The sequence below is a fragment of the Lygodium microphyllum genome, chromosome 26, assembly GCF_053477565.2.
Source record: "Lygodium microphyllum isolate KBCC chromosome 26, Lygodium_microphyllum_v1.1.10, whole genome shotgun sequence".
Lineage (NCBI taxonomy): Eukaryota > Viridiplantae > Streptophyta > Polypodiopsida > Schizaeales > Lygodiaceae > Lygodium > Lygodium microphyllum.
In genome coordinates, this window is record NC_141160.1 from 112219799 (window position 1) to 112241298 (window position 21500).

The following is a 21500-nucleotide window of genomic DNA, read 5'->3' on the forward strand; positions in this document are numbered from 1 at the left end:
TGAACTCTAGGTCAGCGTTGCCTGCTGTTCATTCCCTTCCAGCAAAGTTCCCTGCTGTCAATTCCATTTGAGAAAAGTTCCCGGCCAACCGGGACCACCCATCCATAGGACGGACCCATGGCCACATCCACCGCACTTTCCTCGGGGTTGTTTTAGTTGTCTAATTACCTACCACATTTAGTTAGGCACGCATAAAACAGCTTCCTTAATTAGCCACTTAGACACCGGTTCCTTCACGTAATCTTAGCACTTGACATAGAAAAACAATGTCAAACAAGTTCCTTTTCAATAGTTAATCTTATTTATCTTTGGAAAACATCATATAATCCAGCCCGTAGGCTAATCCATAATCCGCCCGAAGGCAATCGATAATCCGCCCGAAGGCTATCCAGCAATCCACAGGGATTACTAATCTAAGATTCCGCCCGTAGACTAGTATGCGGGCCTCAAGATCCAATCCTGAGTCACGTTAGCCTCTTGTGCAGGGCCCGGAAGGCAAGGGATTTACGGCCAGAGCCCCCCCTAGCACCCAAGCGTCCTCCTGCTCCAAGTAGTGCCCAACAGAGAGACCTCTCGCGATGGGTTCGGACCACGTTCCTGGCGCGGCTAACAACCCCCTTGGTTAGGGTCAAGCAGACAGTCGGGGGTAACTGATACTGCCTCTCCCTTCAGGCCTTCAACATGAAGCATTAATTAACTTTCCATCTTTTAGTTCCTTGAGCAAACAATGCAAACAGTACTCCTAAACTGTTACAAGTACAATCAATCCAGTGGTCGTTTATTTGGCCAACTGCTAAGGAGTAAATCCTTCTCTCCGAATGCATCCAGTATTCGATTAGGGATCAATTGTGACTTGGCAAGATCCCCCAAGGGTTTGTTTGTTTTCCCTTTTGTCCTCGGGTTAGGGTCATACCCTGTCAACCCAAATTAACCAACTCCTTACGTTTCTTAAGTTAAGACTGTGAATCCTAGCGACCATGTCCCTCTAACTTGATTGATCCTTTGCTTACTAGGCAAATACATAACTTCCCTTAACTTGGCAAATCAGCCCAAGAAAGGTGATGTAACACGATGTCTACTCATCCTCTTGCAAGTTAAGACTTGCGCTAGAACCTGTCAACCTCATTCCAAGGAATGCCAAATCTATCTTATGATTAAACCACAAGGCCATGCGACATTGTAACTCGTTGCACAAGTGTCGCATCTATCCCATGGGATCATTTCACCCATTGAACGTCGTTTCCTGGACAAGGAATCTTGTTTAGACGAGAAGCAGGGTTTAGGGTGTCTTCTTACCCAACCCAATCCTAATTGTACTAGGCCGACAACGTTCGGTCCTAGGGTTTCCAAACTCAATCCGAGTTTTAGCATTAGGTTAAATGATTCTTAGGATAGAAACCCTAGATAGTTGTTTGCATGAGCATCCAATTGACCCAAACATTCCGTAAATGTGGGTAGGACCTTTGGGTTTGAGGGTTTCGACTTGGCGTCCAAGTACGATACTATGCTGCATTTCTAACATGCCAAGCCCTAGCGAGTACTTGAGGTGTTTATCGTATCGACTAGCTATATCTATACGAATCCCTAACGGTTATAATAATACAAGTAATTTAGCTAAGTTGAACTATTTGTCTTGTGACAAGGACGAGCCTTTCCTACAGGTGCTAAGCTTGTTCAAAAGATGTAAATAGTTGCAAAATGTCACAATACATGTAAACATGCGATTCATTGCTTCTATGCACCACAAGGTTCGAATAACCCTATCTTTTCTTGCTAAAGTCAAAACGCATGATAATTTGAAGAATAACTTCCTAGGACCTACTAGGATTTACATCAAAGAATCATGCCTACAACCCTTTTGTCTAAGCTTTAGAATTTCATGCTTTGATAAGCCATGCAACCTTTCCTAAATGCAACTCTTGATGAATGAATTTTTCGCATGACGAATATGCAACATGCAAGTCCATAGATTCATTTTCGTGCTCTGCAATTTCTTTTTCGATAACATCCTACGGGTGTTAACGACTTTTCCCCATGCGAATCATTACAAGGAAGATATTGCCTAAAATGCGACATATGCTTATTCTTTCCATGGCCAGTCAAAAATGCACTTAACAATTTCATCCTTTGCACTAAGCAATAGGTGTTTACACTCATTACTTTGGAAATGTATCAAAATAGCAACATGTGACTACGCACGCAGAATGATTAAGCAATTTATATTCATAGCTTCCCTATGAATTTTTTTAAACATGCCCAACGCGGAATTTACTCCAAGAACCCGGTTATGAGGACTTGCGGTGATGTCCACGTGCAAGTTTAGGTCTGAGGCTTCCACGCGTACGCCTTGCGTCTTCTTGGGAGCCATCGTTGATGACTTGAACCCCGCGATCTCTTACTCGATCTCCGAATTTCCTCCGCTTTGGCAAAACAGCCTCCAAGCCCGCCTGCTTTCTCCCTTGCGCAAGAATTGGGGCTTTACGAACCCGGTTTTAAAACCCGGGGAGGCACCTAGAACAAGGCTTATGGGCCTTATCCTTTAGAAGCTTCCAAGAAGCTTCTAAAGAGCGTTTGACTTTGAACAGAGTCGACGTGGAAGAGGAGGGGGTAATGGAAGATTAACGACGGGGGAAAGGAAAGCTTATGGTAGTAATGACGGTGGGATGGCGGCGGCCTAACGAACTATGGCGCCCCAAGGCGGCGGTAACGGCGGACTGTCTTGGGCGGCGATTTCTGCGGCCTACAGTACGGTGTGTGGTGGCGGGATGACGACAGCAGCGGCAGATTCCGTCCTCTCCTCTGATCGTGCAGTACCCCAGCCTCCTTCCTTTCTCCCACTGATCGTACCTCCAGCACGACGGCCTCCTTCCCCTCCCTTTTCTCTCCTCAGCACGGCACAAGTGGACAAGCGACGGCAGCAGCAGAGTCGTTCCCTTCTCCTCTCTCCTCCACTTGACCACAGGGGGGGTTCTTATAGCTTTAGGGGGGGGAGATGGTAGCCACCACGTGGCTTAAGCATGCCCCTCCCTCCTCATGCTCCCACACACGACTCCACCTTAGGCCATTCCTCCCTACACTCCCTCTCCTCCAACCATGCATCGGCGGGGGAAGGGATAATTATTAAAAAAATTTGACTTAAATTTATCCAATTGCCCCTTCAAAAAGGGTGTTTCCCCGCGGCTTTTACGGTCTTCAACCCCGGCCTCGATTTGATAATGCGGAGGCCTCATTTTTGCGCGTGCAAGGTATGGATTAAGCTGCCAATAATTACGATGTGGGAGATAACCTTGCACAGGTTTTACGTGGCGTGCAGGGAGTCAAGTTCAATAATATTTTTGAGCGGAAATATTACATTCTCTCCCCCTTCAAGGAATCGAGATGTCCTCATCTCGAGAAGAACTAGGGGTATTGTTGGTTGAGAGTACTTTCATCTATCCAAGTGGCATCCTCCTCGGGATAATCTTTCCACTGGACGAGACATTCTCTCAAGGTTCTGGATCTCAATTGTCTCTCTGTAACATCTAAGATCCTGTCAAGCCGTAGCTCAAGGACTCCTTGGCTAGGCATTACAACTTGTTGGTCATCAAGTACATGGCTAGGATTAGGTACATACTTCTTCAGTAGGCTGATATGAAATACATTATGAACCTTTAGGTTCTCCCGGAGTTGCAGTCTATAAGCATTGGGTCCTAGGCACTTGAGGATCTTGTAGGGTCCACAATACCTTGGACTTAGCATCTTGCATTCTCCTAAGGATAGGGAACTCTTCTTTGGGCGTACGCGAATGATAACCATATCTCCTTCAACGAAGGTCCTATCTTGACGGTTCAAATCTGCGTATGCCTTCTGCCTATCCTTGGCGCCTTGGATGTCGTGTCTTATTGACTTCATTTGGTCATCCATATCTTCCAGCATCTGCCTTGAAGCTTCAACTCTTAGGGTAGGATCTGAGAAGTTTAAAGGACTTCGACAGTCGTGCCCATACAATGCTTGAAAAGGGGTCATCTGAATGCTTTGTTGGTAAGAAGCATTGTAGGCAAACTCAACCAGTGGCAAGTATTGAATCCACCTTTTTGGTTTACGGCAACAGTGTGCCCTTAGCATATCCTCAATGACTTGGTTAACTCGCTCCGTTTGACCATCGGTTTGGGGATGGTAAGCTGTACTAAAACAGAGTTGAGTCCCAATGGCTTCAAAGATAGCTCTTCAGAAGTGTGATGTGAAGAGAGAATCACGATCACTAATAATTCTTCTGGGCAACCATGCAGTTTGAATATCTCCTTGATGAACAACCTTACAATGTCTGAGGCTTTATAGTTTGTCTTAACAGGAATAAGGTGTGCAACCTTAGTGAGCATATCCACTACAACCATAATGGAGTTGTATCCTCCCTGAACTTGGGGTAGACCAACAACAAAGTCCATACTGATGAATTCCCATTTCATTTGGGGAATGTCAAGTGGTTGTAACTTTCCTGGCATTTTGACATGTTCGGCCTTAATACGTTGACAAGACAAACACTCAATGACATATTTGAGAACGTCACCTTTAAGCCTCTCCGAGTAGTAGCTCTTTCTGATTGCATTGAGGGTCTTAGCATAGCCAGGATATCCTGAAAAAGGGGAATCATGAGCTTCCCAAAGTATCTTTTGCTTGAGTGACTGGCTTGCCGGTATACATAATCTCGTTCTATAGTAGACAAGTCCACTATTGACAGAGAATTCTTTATACTTAGCCTGTAGCTTCGATTCTTGATCCTTGATAGGGATCTCCCTTAGCATCTTCTGATAGGTTGGATCATGGCATGCTTCTTCTCTAGCTAGCTCAAGTATTGGGTTGTTTGGTATGGATACCTTTGTGGCTAGAGATCTAGCTGTTGATGGATCTTGCAAGATTAGGAAATTCAGGAATGCCTTGCGACTGAGTGCATCGGCAACTACATTCTCCTTTCCAGGCCGGTATTTGATTTCAAAATCATACTCCTCCAGCACTTCAATCCATCCACGTTGCCTCATGTTGAGCTCGTTCTGGTTGAGACTTTTATGATCCGTCACTAGGGTAAACTTGTTACCCAGCAGGTAGTGTCTCCAAAGCTTGGGAGCATGGATGACAGCTAACAACTCTAGATCGTGGGTAGCATAATTCCTCTCATGTCCCTTCAGTTTCCTTGAAGAGTATGCTACAGGATGTCCTCCTTGCATAAGCACACATCCTAAGGCAAGCGTGCTAGCATCAGTTACTACTTCGAACTCCATACTGAGGTCCGGAAGTTTCAGGATAGGTGCTGTTACTAAACTTTGCTTTAGTCTATCAAAGCTAGATTGTTCAGCAGTTGACCATACAATCGATGTTTGCTTCTTCAATAGATCCGTCAGAGGTGCTGCAATCAAAGCATAATTTTTTATAAAGACCTTGTACCATCCTGTCAATCCAAGAAAACTGTGTATTTCTTTGACAGTTGTTGGTATTGGCCATTCTAGAGCATCTCTGACTTTGGCCGGATCCACTGAGATTCCTTCCGCAGACACGATGAATCCCAGATATTCAATCTGACGTTTGAAGAATGTACACTTCTTCATCTTGGCATAAAGCTTGTGTGCCCTCATTGTTTCAAGGACAATGCGAAGCTGGGGTTCATGATATTCTTTCTGTTTGGAATAGACTAAGGTATCGTCGAAGAAGACGAGTACATAGTCATCAAGTTATGGCCTAAAGATATCCTGCATTAACCTGTTGAAGGTGGCAGGTGCATTTGTCAGCCCGAATGACATGACTAGGAACTCAAAGTGTCCATATCTTGTGTTGAATGCCGTCTTTGGGATATCTTCTTCCTTGATCCTTATCTGATAATAACTAGACCTGAGATCAATTTTGGAGAAGATCTTCGCTCCTTGAAGACGGTCAAGAAGTTCATCTATTCTTGAAATAGGGTACTTGTTCTTAATGGTTGATTGATTCGACCCTCTGTAATCAATACACAGCCGAAGCGTTCCATTCTTCTTCTTCTGAAACAGCACTGGAGCTCCCCATGGCAAACTGCTGGGACGAATGTAGCCCTGATCTAACAGTTGCTTGAGTTGCTCCATCAGCTCAATCACTTCCGGGATGGACATTCTATAAGGCCTCTTTGCAATTGGTGCAGCTCCCGGCACTAGCTTGATCTCATGATCAACTTCCCTTTGAGGCGGAAGTTCTGTCAGCTCTTCACGAAATACGTCTGCGTACTCCTTTAGCCATGAAGGTTCTTCACTAGACTCCTGATTCTGATCCAGCTTATTAAGCTTAATCAAGTAGACAGGTAGCCCCTTTCTAACTCCCTTTATTATCCGAGATGCTTTGGCCGATTGAATTTTCGGCTTTCCAGCCTCTCCTTGAGCTGTGACCAATTCCCCTTCAGAGTTTCAAAAGGAAACTTGACCCTTTCCACAATGAATGTGGGCATCATTGGGTTTAAGCCAATCCATTCCGAGCAAACACTCATGGATACCTAGGTTCATGACCCTGAATCTGGCCAAAATCGACTTTCCTCCCAGCAAGAATTCCACATTACATTACATGTCCACTTCAGCTTTTAGCCAAGTAACCAAATCACTTTACTTCTTTATCAATATTCATAGTCAAGACAATCATTGATAAAAAGAAGTCTTATTTCATTCATATGGGCATAGCCCTTTCGGAGTACAATATTTCTTCGGATGGTAGAACTGTCACAAGACTGTGACAACTATTACCTTTTTGCTGATTTCTTTATTACTACTTTATTTGGTTTTTCTTTTTGGAAGGATCCCTCTTGAAATCTAAACGCTTGAGTTGCATGGCCAGTATGTGAAACGGACAGGAATGTCTAGTGAGTCAAGACTGGACAGTTAAGGTCCAATACAACTCTGGAAGAGACTGATGGCACTGTAGATTGACAAGCCTGGAAGAGACTTGTGAAAGTGTATATGGATAAGTGTGTTGAAGAACTAGCCTGGAAGAGACTAGTTCAAAGTGAAGATGGACAAATCTCCAAGAGATTAGTCCATGTGAGGTCATCAGTGGAAATTCACTTTCAGTTGAGCTACATTGCAAATTTGGATGTAGCCATAGTCTGCAAAGATGGTCAGGAGACTAGTGTTGATGCAATGGAAGCAGCTCCTAAAATTTAGGGAGTTACTATTTTTGGACCCCAGAATCTGTTCACGTCATTATCTTCGTTTTTGCACGAGGATTAATTCTCTGGTTGTGCCGAGGTCAAATTTTGCACTGATCATAGAGAATTTTAGACCGAAAGGTTTAAACAGGAAAATTGTTACATGTATGCCATGTGTCACAATTTGGGCATAAATTCCCAAAAGAGAGAGAGAGGGAGCAGCACAAAAACAAGTTTCAATGCATGAGGGGCAGATTGGAGCATGGAACTCATGGGGCTGAGGGCAGATTGCTGCAAATACATCAGCTATGGAGGGTACTTCTTCATCTCTGACTCATGTACAGAGGTTGAGCTTGCTCCTCCTAGGTCACTCTCTCCTTATCTGAGCAGATGGATTATGTACAGTGTTGTGGGCTGATCAGATGGATCATGTACAGTGTTGTGGGTTTATGTATAATTGCCGAGGCAAGAGCCTCTTGAATAGGTACAGGGTTTGCTAATTGCATTCCCAAGCAGATACTTGTGTGGAAAACCCTGTTTTCCTGAGATTTCTCGCGTGAAATCTCGCAGTATTCAAAGGGCAAGTGGCCCATAAGGTGCGGGAGTCCGCTGGCTACACACACAAGTGATTGGCAGGTAAAACAGGGCCCAAAACAGGAAATTACAGCCTGCTGTATATTTTTGCAGGTTTGGATTTTTGGACATTTTTGGTGTCTATTTGCTCCAGAAGCTTTAAGCTCCAGGGACACTACACATGTATTTTGGAGCAGTTTAAAGACAAAAACCAGAAAAATGCAGCGTGCTGAATTTCTTACCAGGCACTTCATTGAGTGTGTTTAGGTGTATGGAGGCACCAATTGAGTAGGGATAATGACCAGGTCAAGTTGTACTGCCGTTATGGTGTCGAAATCGGGTTGGAACTGTGTTTCCTTCTCCACTTTGTACAAGGACAGCTTGTAGGCAGGTTATTATGGGATTATCCCTTTGTTAATGAATAAAGAAATACTACAAGGGGCGCCTGACTTAGGGGCCAACAGGGTGTCTGTGTCGCAACAGGAGCATTCTAGCTTCCTACATTTCTTCTTGATTCTGTGTCTTTAAGATCAGGTAAAGTGGGCGACTGTGAATTGGGTGAAAGCATTTATATATTTTGGTTGTACACTACCGCCCTTTCCAGTGAACAGGCCGGTTACATGGTTCCATTGCCGGGATATGAATCACTTTTTCCCTAAAGAGTGAGCCAGGGTCTATTTGGGTGTAGACACAGAATTGTGCATTATGACTGATAGAAAGGAAGACACCAGAGAGGAAGCATCTTCATCACAGGAGATCCCTGTTGTTCATGAGGTGGGAGAGTCTTCTAGACCTCCACAGTTTGTTACTCCTCCTGTTATGGTTGAGCCACAAGTTCTTACGGCTTCTTCTATGGATGAAGACATTTTCAAGACTCAGTTAGTTGCTGCTGTGAGCATGTTTACTCAAGTGATGCAGAATCCAAGGTTTTTGGCATTTTTGGCAACCCTCCCTTCCTTTACAGCAAGTTGGGCAATCTGCAAAGATTTCAGATCCAGTAGAGGTCCAGGATAAGGGTAAGCATGCTGCAAATTCAATGGAAACACCAAGGCAGCTTGCAGAGTCAATGAAGACTCCAAGATTGGTTCCGAATGTCCAGGAACAGGTGGCGGAAACGCTAGTTACACAGGCATTGCTAGTTCAGCTCGCCACTTTACAGCAGCCAAATGTTGGCTTAAATGGACAGGGAAGCAGTTTTCAGGCTTTACCACAGGTTTTCCCACTGACCTCCGTACATCCTGGGTACTTTGGAGGTGGATCTGTATTTCAGAGTATGGCTGGTTATGTGCCTGGAAACCAGATTTATGTACCAGGAACAGTGTTTGGGGGTACACAGGGTTTTATGCCAAACCCCATGTATGGCAATATAGGCATGCAGGCTGGATTTCAGGGAGTTCAGGGCAGTTTTGGCATGCCACAAGGCTCTTTTGGTATGGCTGGTTATCAAAATCAGCAAGCAAGTATTGTGTCTACAAGCCCTGTAGTCAGTGGTCCGGCAACTTCCATGCCACCTGTTAGTGTTCCTATGTTACAGGCATATCCTACGGACCCTTTGATGGCTCATGAGAAGCCAAAGCCATACAAGGAAGGTGGTGCAGCCGTACAGTTTGACATCTTTCGAGGATTTGAAGATAGGACTAAGGCTCTCTCTTTCTTACAGCAATTTGATGCCGCATTTGTAGGAGGGAACTTTACAGATCCTTCTAAGGTCCGGAAAGCTACCACCTTTCTTAAGGACAATTCTAGTCAGTGGTGGAGTACACTGTTGATGCAAGGACAGGCTCCTGCCACTTGGACTTACTTTAAGCAAGTATTTGCTTCTGCTTGGTTGACCAATGAATTTGAGATCGATGTTATGTCAGCTTGGCACAATTTGGATGCATCTAAATGCAAGGATCTGGAAGATTATAACAAGAAGTTTTGGGAGGCTTTGCTTCCAGTCACTTCTTACAGGGTTGTGCCATTGACCGAGCAGATAGAGAAATACTGCTGCGGGCTGCCCAAGGAACTCCGGAATTATTGTACAAAGACAAAGGTTACCACTTTGACTCAATTAATTGAGAATGCCAGCACAGGAAATGCATTATTGCTGGGACAGTCAAGTGGTTTTGGGGGCAGCATTAAACAAGACAAATCTGAGAAATTTTCAGCAAAGAAGCCATTTGGTAAACAGGTTTCTCAGATTTCTCAATGCACAAGTAAACCTTGGCAGTTCAAGAAGAAGCCAGCCAAGTTCTTTGGACAGCAGTCAAAGGACCAGAAGAAGCCTTTTGTGCGCAAGTCTCTTGAAGAGAAAAAGGCTTTAATGGCTGAGAGGAAGTGCTTTATCTGTGGGCAGACTGGTCATATTGCGTCTTATTGTCCAGACAAGAATAAGAGACCAGCTGATGATAATAAAGAGGACAGGAAAGGAAAGAAGCCCAAACCTTCAGCAGGTTTAGTGCCAGATATGCTAGGAGACAAGCCACACTCGGATGCTAATGAGCTTTGCAGAGCTTGGGGTAAAGATAGGGATCAACATGTACTCATTTTCTTTGATCCTGGAGCTAAGGCAAACTTTATCTCACCAGAGTTGGCTTCTACTTTGGGCATCAGAGCAGATGAGATGGGCTACACAGCAGAGGCAGGGTTGGCATGTCTTGGCCACTCAGAGTCTGTGACACCCATTCTTGGAAAGCTGCGTCTTCATATACAGTCTTATGTTGATGCAGAAGAATTTTATATCATGCCACTTGAAGGTTGTAATGTCTTGTTGGGAATGCCATGGATGTTCAGAAAGCATGGTGTGTTGGATGCCTTTAACAAGACACTGACTTTGGAACATAGGGGAAAGACTCATGTGCTTGATGTGAAGCTTAAAGGAGAGTCTATACGTGTTGTATCGGCTTCTACCATTACATCTGTAATAAAGAATCATCTTTCTGCGTACTTGATTTTTGCACGTGATGTCAAGGATAATGATGAGTCAAATTTCTCTATGTTAGATAGAGACAGGTTTGCTTTCTTGTCTCAGTTCAGTGATTGTTTTTCTGACTCATTACCATCACAATTGCCACCAGAGAGGTCTGAGGATCATGCGATAGATTTGGTGCCAGGCAGTAGCCCACCAAATAGACCTCCGTATAGGGTTAGTGCAGCCCAACAGAAAGAGATATTGAGCCAGGTGAATGAGCTATTAGAAAAAGGGCTGATTCAGCCAAGTTCATCTCCCTTTTGCTCACCAGTGCTCTTAGTGCAAAAGAAGGATGGCTCTTGGCGCATGTGCATAGATTATCGTGCGTTGAACAAGAGTACCATCAAGAACAGGTTCCCCATTCCAAGAATTGACGACATCCTTGACCGTTTGGAAGGAGCGTCAATTTTCAGCAAGATAGATTTGAAGAGTGGATACCATCAGATCAGGATTAAGCGAGAGGATGTGCATAAGACTGCATTTAGGACTACGTTTGGTCTCTATGAGTTCTTGGTAATGCCATTTGGACTTACTAATGCCCCTGCTACGTTTAATCGAATGATGGACAGGATTTTTCGTCCATACAGGCAGTTTGTTGGTACATTCTTTGATGACATGATTGTCTTTTCAAAGAATGAACAGGAGCATAGAGAACACTTGAAAGCAGTCTTTGATGAGCTTCCCAGTAATAGGTTGCTTATCAATGGCAAGAAGAGTGAGTTCTTCTTGGAAGAAATCCAATTCCTGGGGCACATAGTGTCAAAGGATGGTGTCCGAATGGATCTTGCTAAGGTTGAAGCAATTAGAACATGGCCAGATTTGAAGACTGTCCATGATGTTAGAAGCTTCTTGGGTTTGTGTTCTTACTACAGGAGGTTCATTGGCAATTTTGCAGAGATTGCTTCACCTTTGCATGCTTTACAGAAGAAAGGAGTCTCTTTCCAGTGGACACAGAAAGAGATTTCAGCTTTTAATCTTCTTAAAGAAAAGATGACTTCTAGTCCAGTGATCATTCTGCCAGATCTTAGGAAGTCATTTGTTGTCCAGTGTGATGCCTGTGGCAATAGCATTGGTGCAGTGCTAATGCAAGATGGCCGGGTAGTGGCTTATGAAAGCAGAATCTTGTGAGGGCCAGAGAAGACTATGCAGGTCTATGAGAAAGAATTGCTGGCTGTGATTCTTGCGCTTTCTAGTTGAAAACACTACCTACTTGGGGCAGATTTTGTTGTCCAAACAGATCATTAGACATTGCGTTATTTCTTAACTCAGACTAAGTTGTCAGAAAAGCATATGCGTTGGCAAACTTTTTGTCAATGTAACATTTTCAGATTGTGCATGTGGAAGGCAAAAAGAATGTTGTGGCTGATGCTTTGTCAAGGAAGCCACAAATTTCAGCTGTGTCAATTCCTTATCATCATGAGCTTGATGATATGAAGGAACAGTATGCTGATGATGAAGATTTTGCAAGGATCTTTGATCAGCTTGTCAATGGACAACATCATGAGCATTATCTTCTCAAGGATGGTTTCATGTTGATGCATGGTAGACTATGTGTGACTATGCCATTGAGACGGAAAGTTATGACAGAGAGTCATTCTCCACCGTATGCAGGGCATCATGGTATTGATGCAACAGTCAAAGCAGTGGAGACATTCTTTTATTGGCCTACTTTGAGAAGAGACGTGGATGCTTTTGTGCGACAATGTTTGATTTGCCAGAAGGTCAAGTTTGACAGGCAAAAAGCACCAAGGCTTTTACAGCCATTGCCTATTCCAGATAAACCATGGGAAAGCATAGCTATGGATTTTATCTTTGATCTTCCAAGGACACAAACAGGAAATGATGGGATATGGACTATTATTTGCAGGTTTAGCAAACAGGCTCATTTCATTCCTGTCAGGAAGAAGATAAAACCAGATCAGATGGCACGTTTGTTTGTGTGCAATGTCTTCAAGTATCATGGTATGCCACAGTCTATTGTCAGTGACCGTGATCCACAGATGACAAGTCTATTCTGGAGAGGCATATTTGAGAACATGGGCACAACGCTTAAGTTCTCATCGTCATTTCATCCACAGACTGATGGACAATCAGAAGAGGCAAATTCTACTGTCTTGGATCTGCTTAAGTGCTATGTGTCAGAGCACAAGTCAAAGTGGGAGCAGTATTTGCCTTTGGTTGAGTATGCATACAATAATATTGTGCATTCGTCAACAGGCAAAGCCCCTTTTGAAATTGTTGAAGGTGGTAAAAAGGTTCCTCCCATTTTGCATACAAAGGATAAGATCTTTCAGGCAGATCAGTATGTGCAGAGTATGGATGAAATGTATCAGAAAGTTAAGCATGCCCTTGAAAGGACTCACGCAAAGCAAAAGAAAGCTGTTGATCATCACCATCGTGAATTATTATTTTCACTTGGTGATTGGGTAAAAGGCACGCTTAAAGAAGCGAAAAGGCAAGGAAAGTCTTTTCACTAAGCTTAGTATGCGATACTATGGGCCTTTTCAAGTAACAGAGAAGATTAGTGATGTCAGCTATAGGCTGAAATTTCATGACAATTGGAAGATTCATAATGCTTTCCATGTAAGTCTTCTTAGACCCTATCTGGGTGATGTGCCAGAAGATATACCAGCTGAGGAACAGCCCGAAGTTGAGGAACTTGATGAAATTCTTGTTCCAGAACAGGTACTGGCACACAAGGAAAGGAAAGTGAAAGGCAAGGTTGCTAGAAGGTAATAGTTAAGTTCAAGAACTATCCAGCTATAGATGCTAAGTGGATGGACGAAGATGAACTTGCAGAGTCACCTAATATGTTGGAACTTTACCTTGAAGCATTTCGCTTGCAACCTACCTTGACCCCTTGTATCTCTAAGCTGAAATAGATTGTCAAAGTGACAATTGCTCAAGAAAGAAATTATGTACAAAACAGATTTTGTACAGGTTAACACTTATTGTGTCCATATGGTTTTCTCAGTGCCAAAGAAGTAAGTATTGCTTGCAAGAATACAGTTTTTACTTCTATTGAATTGAATATATGTTGTAACAATGGTTACTCGATCGGGCATGTATTCTGTGAATTGACTTAGTGGGGATATCATTTTGATGTACCGGCCACTAGATCTCTAGTCAAGGTGATGTGGAGTCATAAAATGAGAATCTACCACTATGGGGATATCATTGTGGTGTACCGGCCACTATATCTGGAAACAGTAATGTGGAGTCACATGATGATAGTCTGCCATGTTTCACAGTTAGAACATACATGTGTTAACAGTGTGTTCAGTACAAAATGTTGATTGATAGCATGTATGTGTTGTACATGTGCTACCAAGTGTAAGTTCACTAGGTTAGCTGCAAGCATGTATGACATTCATGCAAACGCGGACGTTTGCGATTTCGAGAGGGAGGTATGACACAAGACTGTGACAACTATTACCTTTTTGCTAATTTCTTTAATACTACTTTATTTGGTTTTTCTTTTTGGAAGGATCCCTCTTGAAATCTAAACGCCTGAGTTGCATGGCCAGTATGTGAAGCGGACAGGAATGTCCAATGAGTCAAGACTTGACAGTTAAGGTCCAATACAAGTCTGGAAGAGACTGATGGCACTGTAGATTGACAAGCCTAGAAGAGACTTGTGAAAGTGTATATGGATAAGTGTGTTGAAGAACTAGCCTGGAAGAGACTAGTTCAAAGTGAAGATGGACAAATTTTCAAGAGATTAGTCCATGTGAGGTCATCAGTGGAAATTCACTTTCAGTTGAGCTACATTGCAAATTTGGATGTAGCCATAGTCTGCAAAGATGGTCAGAAGACTAGTGGGGATGCAATGGAAGCAACTCCTAAAATTTAGGGAGTTACTATTTTTGGATCCCAGAATCTGTTCGCGTCATTATCTTCGTTTTTGCACGAGGATTAATTCTCTGGTCTGTGCCGAGGTCAAATTTTGCACTAATCATAGAGAATTTTAGACCGAAAGGTTTAAACAGGAAAATTGTTACATGTATGCCATGTGTCACAATTTGGGCATAAATTCCCAAAAGAGAGAGAGAGAGCAGCACAAAAACGAGTTTCAACGCATGACGGGCAGATTGGAGCATGGAACTCATGGGGCTGAGGGCAGATTGCTGCAAATACATCAGCTATGGAGGGTACTTCTTCATCTCTGACTCATGTACAGAGGTTGAGCTTGCTCCTCCTAGGTCACTCTCTCCTTATTTGAGCAGATGGATTATGGACAGTGTTGTGGGCTGATCAGATGGATCATGTACAGTGTTGTGGGTTTATGTATAATTGCCGAGGCAAGAGCCTCTTGAACAGATACAGGGTTTGCTAATTGCATTCCCAAGCAGATACTTGTGTGGAAAACCCTGTTTTCCTGAGATTTCTCGCGTGAAATCTCGCAGGATTCAAAGGGCAAGTGGCCCATAAGGTGCGGGAGCCTGCTGGCTACGCACACAAGTGATTGGCAGGTAAAACAGGGCCCAAAACAGGAAATTACAGCCTGCTGTATATTTTTGCAGGTTTGGGTTTTTGGACATTTTTGGTGTCTATTTGCTCCAGAAGCTTCAAGGAAGCTCCAGGGACACTATACATGTATTTTGGAGCAGTTTAAAGACAAAAACCAGAAAATGCAGCGTGCTGAATTTCTTACCAAGCACTTCATTGAGTGTGTTTAGGTGTATGGAGGCACCAATTGAGTAGGGATAATGACCGGGTCAAGTTGTACTGCCGTTATGGTGTCGAAATCGGGTTGGAACTGTGTTTCCTTCTCCACTTTGTACAGGGACAGCTTGTAGGCAGGTTATTGTGGGATTATCTCTTTGTTAATGAATAAAGAAATACCGCAAGGGGTGCCTGACTTAGGGGCCAACAGGGTGTCTGTGTCGCAACAGGAGCATTCTAGCTTCCTGCATTTCTTCTTGATTCTGTGTCTTTAAGTTCAGGTAAAGTGGGCGACTGTGAATTGGGTGAAAGCATTTATATATTTTGGTTGTACACTACCGCCCTTTCCAGTGAACAGGCCGGTGACAAGAACACTACCGCCCTTTCCAGTGAACAGGCCGGTGACAAGAACAAGCTGATACATTAATTCGAGGAGAATAAGATGTTGCATTCAGCTACGGGAACTATGTAATAGTATGGATTGGGGTCATGGATCTTCAGGAATCGATAGGTCATTGGAAGATTAGGGTATATTTTCCTTTGATATCCGTTCTTCCCATGACGTCCCAACACCTTAATTCTGTTGGCAAGGATTACTCGAGTGCTTAGCCCTCCGACCTCCGACATGTATGGTTGCGTTTACGTAAGCTCAACAAAGATGAACAGCTTCACGATCTTCAGGTCCTCCAACCACTTGATTCTCTTTAGGTTGGTTCGAAGGTACACAAATCGGTGGGCAACTATGTAATAGATTCCTGAATCACATGTCCATCTCCGTTCCACATACAAAGGCGATGGATTGTAGATGCGGTCTAGGATGTTCATCATATCGAGCCTTCGTCGATAATCTGAAGCATGCATCGCGGTCATAAACATGACCTGGAACACCAAGAATCTGTTCCATGCTTCATGACTCTGCAAGACAGCATCGATAGGTAATGAAATGTTCTTAACAGCAACATTTGCTTAACTTCTTCTTATTAAGTTTTCTTATAAAGAGAGATCCTTCGTTGATTGGCTCTGATACCAACTGTAACGTGTCCACCTGTTCGCTTGTAGGACACGTCTTAGCAGTCCATCGGAAAGAGAGTCTAGAAAGCTCCGCCCGGCACTCCCATGGAGTGTTACGGGGTTTGCAATCTAGGTCCTTCCGAGTCTGCCACATAGCGGAAGTATTCCGGCCGTCCCCACTTAGGACTGACCTGAATCAGGGTTTCCCTAATGGTCAAACTCCTCGAACGGCGGCTAGCATCGAACCCCAGGCGAACTACTTTACGAACAAACGTCAGGGTCGAAGCGGATTCATGCTGCACTTAGTTCAAGGAGAATGGGAAACGAGAGGGATGCAAAGCTTGACCTCTCTGCCCATAAGGCATAGTCCCATTCCGTTCCCCTAAAACAGCATAAATCGGAATTCCAGTAACCTGAACTCTAGGTCAGCGTTGCCTGCTGTTCATTCCCTTCCAGCAAAGTTCCCTGTTGTCGATTCCATTTGAGAAAAGTTCTCGGCCAACCGAGACCACCCATCCGTAGGACGGACCCATGGCCACATCCACCGCACTTTCCTCGGGGTTGTTTTAGTTGTCTAATTACCTATCACATTTAGTTAGGCACGCATAAAACAGCTTCCTTAATTAGCCAGTTAGACACCGGTTCCTTCACGTAATCTTAGCACTTGACATAGAAAAACAGTGTCAAACAAGTTCCTTTTCAACAGTTGATCTTATTTATCTTTGGAAAACATCATATAATCTAGCCCGTAGGCTAATCCATAATCCGCTCGAAGGCTATCCAGCAATCCACAGGGATTACTAATCCAAGATTCTGCCCGTAGACTAGTATGCGGGCCTCAAGATCCAATCCCGAGTCACGTTGGCCTCTTATGCAGGGCTCGTAAGACAAGGGATTTACGGCCAAAGCCCCCCCTGGCACCCAAGCGTCCTCCTGCTCCAAGTAGTGCCCAACGAAGAGACCTCTCGTGGCGGGTTCAGTCCACATTCCAGGCGCGCCTAACAACCCCCTTGGTTAGGGTCAGGCAGATAGTCGGGGATAACTGATGCTGCCTCTCTCTTCAAGCCTTCAACCTGAAGCATTAATTAACTTTCCATCTTTTACTTCCTTGAGCAAACAATGCAAACAGTGCTCCTAAACTGTTACAAGCACAATCAATCCAGTGGTCGTTTATTTGGCCAACTGCTAAGGAGTAAATCCTTCTCTCCGAATGCATCCAGCATTCGATTAGGGATCAATTGCGACTTGGCAAGATCCCCCAAGGGTTTGTTTGTTTTCCCTTTTGTCCTCGAGTTAGGGTCATACCATATCAACCCAAATTAACCAACTCCTTAGGTTTCTTAAGTAATAGACAGTGAATCCTGGCGACCATGTCGCTCTAACTTGATTGATCCTTTGCTTACTAGGCAAATACATAACTTCTCTTAATTTGGCAAATCAGCCCAAGAAAGGTGATGTAACACGATGTCTACTCATCCTCTTGCAAGTTAGACTTGCGCTAGGACCTGCCAACCTCATTCCAAGGAATGGCAAATCTATCTTGTGATTAAACCACAAGGCCATGCGACATTGTAACTTGTTGCACAAGTGTCGCATCTATCCCATGGAATCATTTCACCCATTGAACGGCATTTCCTGGACAAGGAATTTTGTTTAGACAAGAAGCAGGGTTTAGGGTGTCTTCTTACCCAACCCAATCCTAATTGTACTAGGCCGACAACGTTCGGTCCTAGGGTTTCCAAACTCAATCCGAGTTTTAGCATTAGGTCAAACGATCCTTAGGGTAGAAACCCTAGATCGTTGTTTGCATGAGCATCCAATTGACCCAAACATTCCGTGAATGTGGGTAGGACCTTTGGGTTTGAGGGTTTCGACTTGGCGTCCAAGTACGATACTATGCTGCATTTCTAACGTGCCAAGCCTAGCTAGTACTTGAGGTGTTTATCATATCGACTAGCTATGTCTATACGAATCCCTAACGGTTATAATAATACAAGTAATTTAGCTAAGTTGAACTACTTGTCTTGTGACAAGGACGAGCCTTTCCTAGAGGTGCTAAGCTTGTTCAAAAGGTGTAAATAGTTGCAAGATGTCACAATACATGTAAACATGCGATGCGTTGCAAGGTTCGCACCCTATCTTTTCTTGCTAAAGTCAAAACGCATGATAATTTGAAGAATAACTTCGTGGGACCTACTAGGATTTACATCAAAGAATCATGCCTACAACCCTTTTGTCTAAGCTTTAGAATTTCATGCTTTGATAAGCCATGCAACCTTTCCTAAATGCAACTCTTGATGAATGAATTTTTCACATGACGAATATGCAACATGCAAGTCCATAGATTCATTTTCGTACTCTGCAATTTCTTTTCGGATAACATCCTACGGGTATTAACGACTTTTCCTCATGCGAATCAAATCATTACAAGGAAGATATTGCCTAAAATGCGACATACGCTTATTCTTTCCATGGCCAGTGAAAAATGCACTTAACAATTTCATCCTTTGCACTAAGCAATAGGTGTTTAGACTCATTACTTTGGAAATGCATCAAAATGGCAACATGCGACTACGCACGCAGGATGATTAAGCAATTTATATTCATAGCTTCCCTATGAATTTTTTTAAACATGCCCAACGCGGAATTTACTCCAAGAACCTGGTTATGAGGACTTGCGGTGATGTCCACGTGCAAATTTGGATCCGAGGCTTCCACGCGTGCGCCTTGCGTCTTCTTGGGAGCCATCGTTGATGACTTGAACCCCGCGATCTCTTGCTCGATCTTCGAATTTCCTCCGCTTTGGCAAAACGGCCTCCAAGCCCACCTACTTTCTCCCTTGCGCAAGAATTGGGGCTTTACGAACCCGGTTTTAAAACCGGGGGAGACACGTAGAACAAGGCTTATGGGCCTTATCCTTTAGAAGCTTCCAAGAAGCTTCTAAAGAGCTTTTGACTTTGAACAGAGTCGATGTGGAAGAGGGAGGGGGTGATGGAAGATTAACGACGGGGGAAAGGAAAGCTTATGGTGGTAATGACGGTGGGATGGCGGCGGCCTAACGAACTATGGCGCCCCAAGGCGGCGGTAACGGCGGACTATCCTGGGCGGCGATTTCTACGGCCTGCAGTACGGTGTGTGGTGGCAGGATGACGACGGCAGCGGCAGATTTCGTCCTCTCCTCTGATCGTGCAGTACCCCAGCCTCCGTTTCTCTCACTGATCATACCTCCAGCACGACAGCCTCCTTCCCCTCCCTCTTCTCTCCACGGCGCAGCGCAGGTGGACAGGCGACGGCAGCAGCAAAGTCGTTCCCTTCTTCTCTCTCCTCCACTTGACCGCAGGGGGGGTTCTTATAGCTTTAGGGAGGGGAGATGGTAGCCACCACGTGGCTTAAGCATGCCCCTCTCTCCTCATGCTCCCACACACGACTCCACCTTAGGCCATTCCTCCCTACACTCCCTCTCCTCCAGCCATGCATCGACTGGGGGAAGGGATAATTATTAAAAAATTTTGACTTAAATTTATCCAATTGCCCCTTCAAAAAGGGTGTTTCCCCACGGCTTTTACGGTCTTCAACTCCGGCCTCGATTTGACAATGCGGAGGCCTCATTTTTGCGCGTGCGGGGTACGGATTAAGCTGCCAATAATTACAATGTGGGAGATAACCTTGCACAGGTTTTACGCGGCGTGCGGGGAGTCAAGTTCAATAATATTTTTAAGCGGAAATATTACACATGCTGCATCCTTCGTCGTATAGCACACAGTCTTGGATGTATCTCATGGGGAGCTTTCTATTGGCAGGCAATCAACCAGGGCCGGCAGCACCTTCTGTATGAGACCAAGATGCAAGACACGATATTCATTATCGAGGGAGGGTCGTGTGCAATGGTCGGTTTGGAGGCTCTTCCCATTCGCCAGGTATTGAAGCCCACAGCTGACCGCTCTAAGGTATAGGAGATCTTAGGGAGTCTTATTGGTTGACATATCTAGAAGGTGTGGTGTCATGAGACTTTCAGCAGAGAGAGACTTTTAGTACAGATGACCTTAGCAGAGCTCTGGACCTCCATTATCCACTCCCTCTACGGCCGATGAAATCAAGTGGTACAGGGCAAGTCCAGGGCTCCTCAAGAGCTTCAATGTCATTTCATGCGCACTTGGGGCTGCCAGGACTTGTTTTTCGTAATGCAAGCAAGTAGCTCCAGATGGCGATACATCCCCCCTCCATGGCTTCTTACCCCCATCCCCCCTAGACCGCCCTAAGAGGCTTGAATACTTGATATATCTGTGACTTTGATTAGCTCCAACTAGTCCGTTGAGCATGAGCACTTCCTTCTACTCAGGTTTTTTTTTTTAAAGTAATATAATTAGCTACACTTTATTTGCAAAAAAAAAGGAAGTACAACCAAGATCCTCTAATCTCCTCCGCTAATCCAAGTGCCTCTTGCTATTAAAACTAACCAGCAAGCCTCCAAACCAATTTGCCCCTTGGTTTGCTTGGGGATTAGCCTTCACCCTACTCCTTGAAAGACAAATTCAACCCCAAATTCCATATTGGTTAGCTGGCCTCTCGAATCTCCCTAAATTCCTTAATTTCAGCTGCTTGAATTCAAGTCCTAGGCTCTTAATTCTGAGCATGCATCCTGAGGTGGCTATCAAAACCTCAATTTCTGCTGTAAATTAGGGTTTATAGTAGAGATTGATTGAAATCTCTGAGATAACTTAAGAGATGGTTGGGGGATGAGAGAGAATGCTATAGAGAGAAACATATTTCAGAGTTTCATTGCGTAAAACACTGAAAAGTTATTGCTGCCCTACTCAAACAACCATGGAAGCTATCATCTATAGCTTAGGACCACCAAAAAGATTGCTGCCCCCTCCTATATGCTATCATCTACACTAGAAAGACCTTGGGCTATTGTCACCTGCTTCCAAAGGGAGCCAAACTACCGTCACATGCTGTAGGACTGATCCCTAGTGGCTGCAAATCACATTAGCAACCTCTCATTGGTCTCTAACAACCTCCTCTCTCACAATGGCTAGAATAGACTTCCATCAGTCCCTATAAACATTTTTTCCACTTACATTGGTAAGTTTTGCCAAGTGGCAACCTTCTAATCCCATTTTCTAGCATTATCCATGTTATAAAATTAATTTTTAGAATATTAAT

The 21500-nt window shown here is 44.1% G+C and overlaps 3 protein-coding genes across 3 annotated transcripts in view; 2 read left to right on the forward strand and 1 right to left on the reverse strand.

Moving 5' to 3' along the window:
- The window catches only part of SAMC1 (S-adenosylmethionine carrier 1), a 124045-nt gene that overhangs the window by 33618 nt on the left and 68927 nt on the right, over positions 1-21500 (reverse strand). The gene's annotated exons all lie outside the window — the stretch shown is intronic.
- LOC148013688 (uncharacterized) lies at positions 9117-10081 on the forward strand. Its single transcript, XM_087668674.1, has 2 exons — positions 9117-10024; positions 10072-10081. The coding sequence occupies exons 1-2, from the start codon at positions 9117-9119 to the stop codon at positions 10079-10081; spliced, it is 918 nt and encodes a 305-aa protein (XP_087524800.1).
- LOC148013689 (uncharacterized) lies at positions 10212-15273 on the forward strand. Its single transcript, XM_087668675.1, has 2 exons — positions 10212-11256; positions 15182-15273. Exons 1-2 carry the CDS (start codon positions 10311-10313, stop codon positions 15271-15273), a joined length of 1038 nt encoding a protein of 345 aa, XP_087524801.1. The 5' UTR covers positions 10212-10310.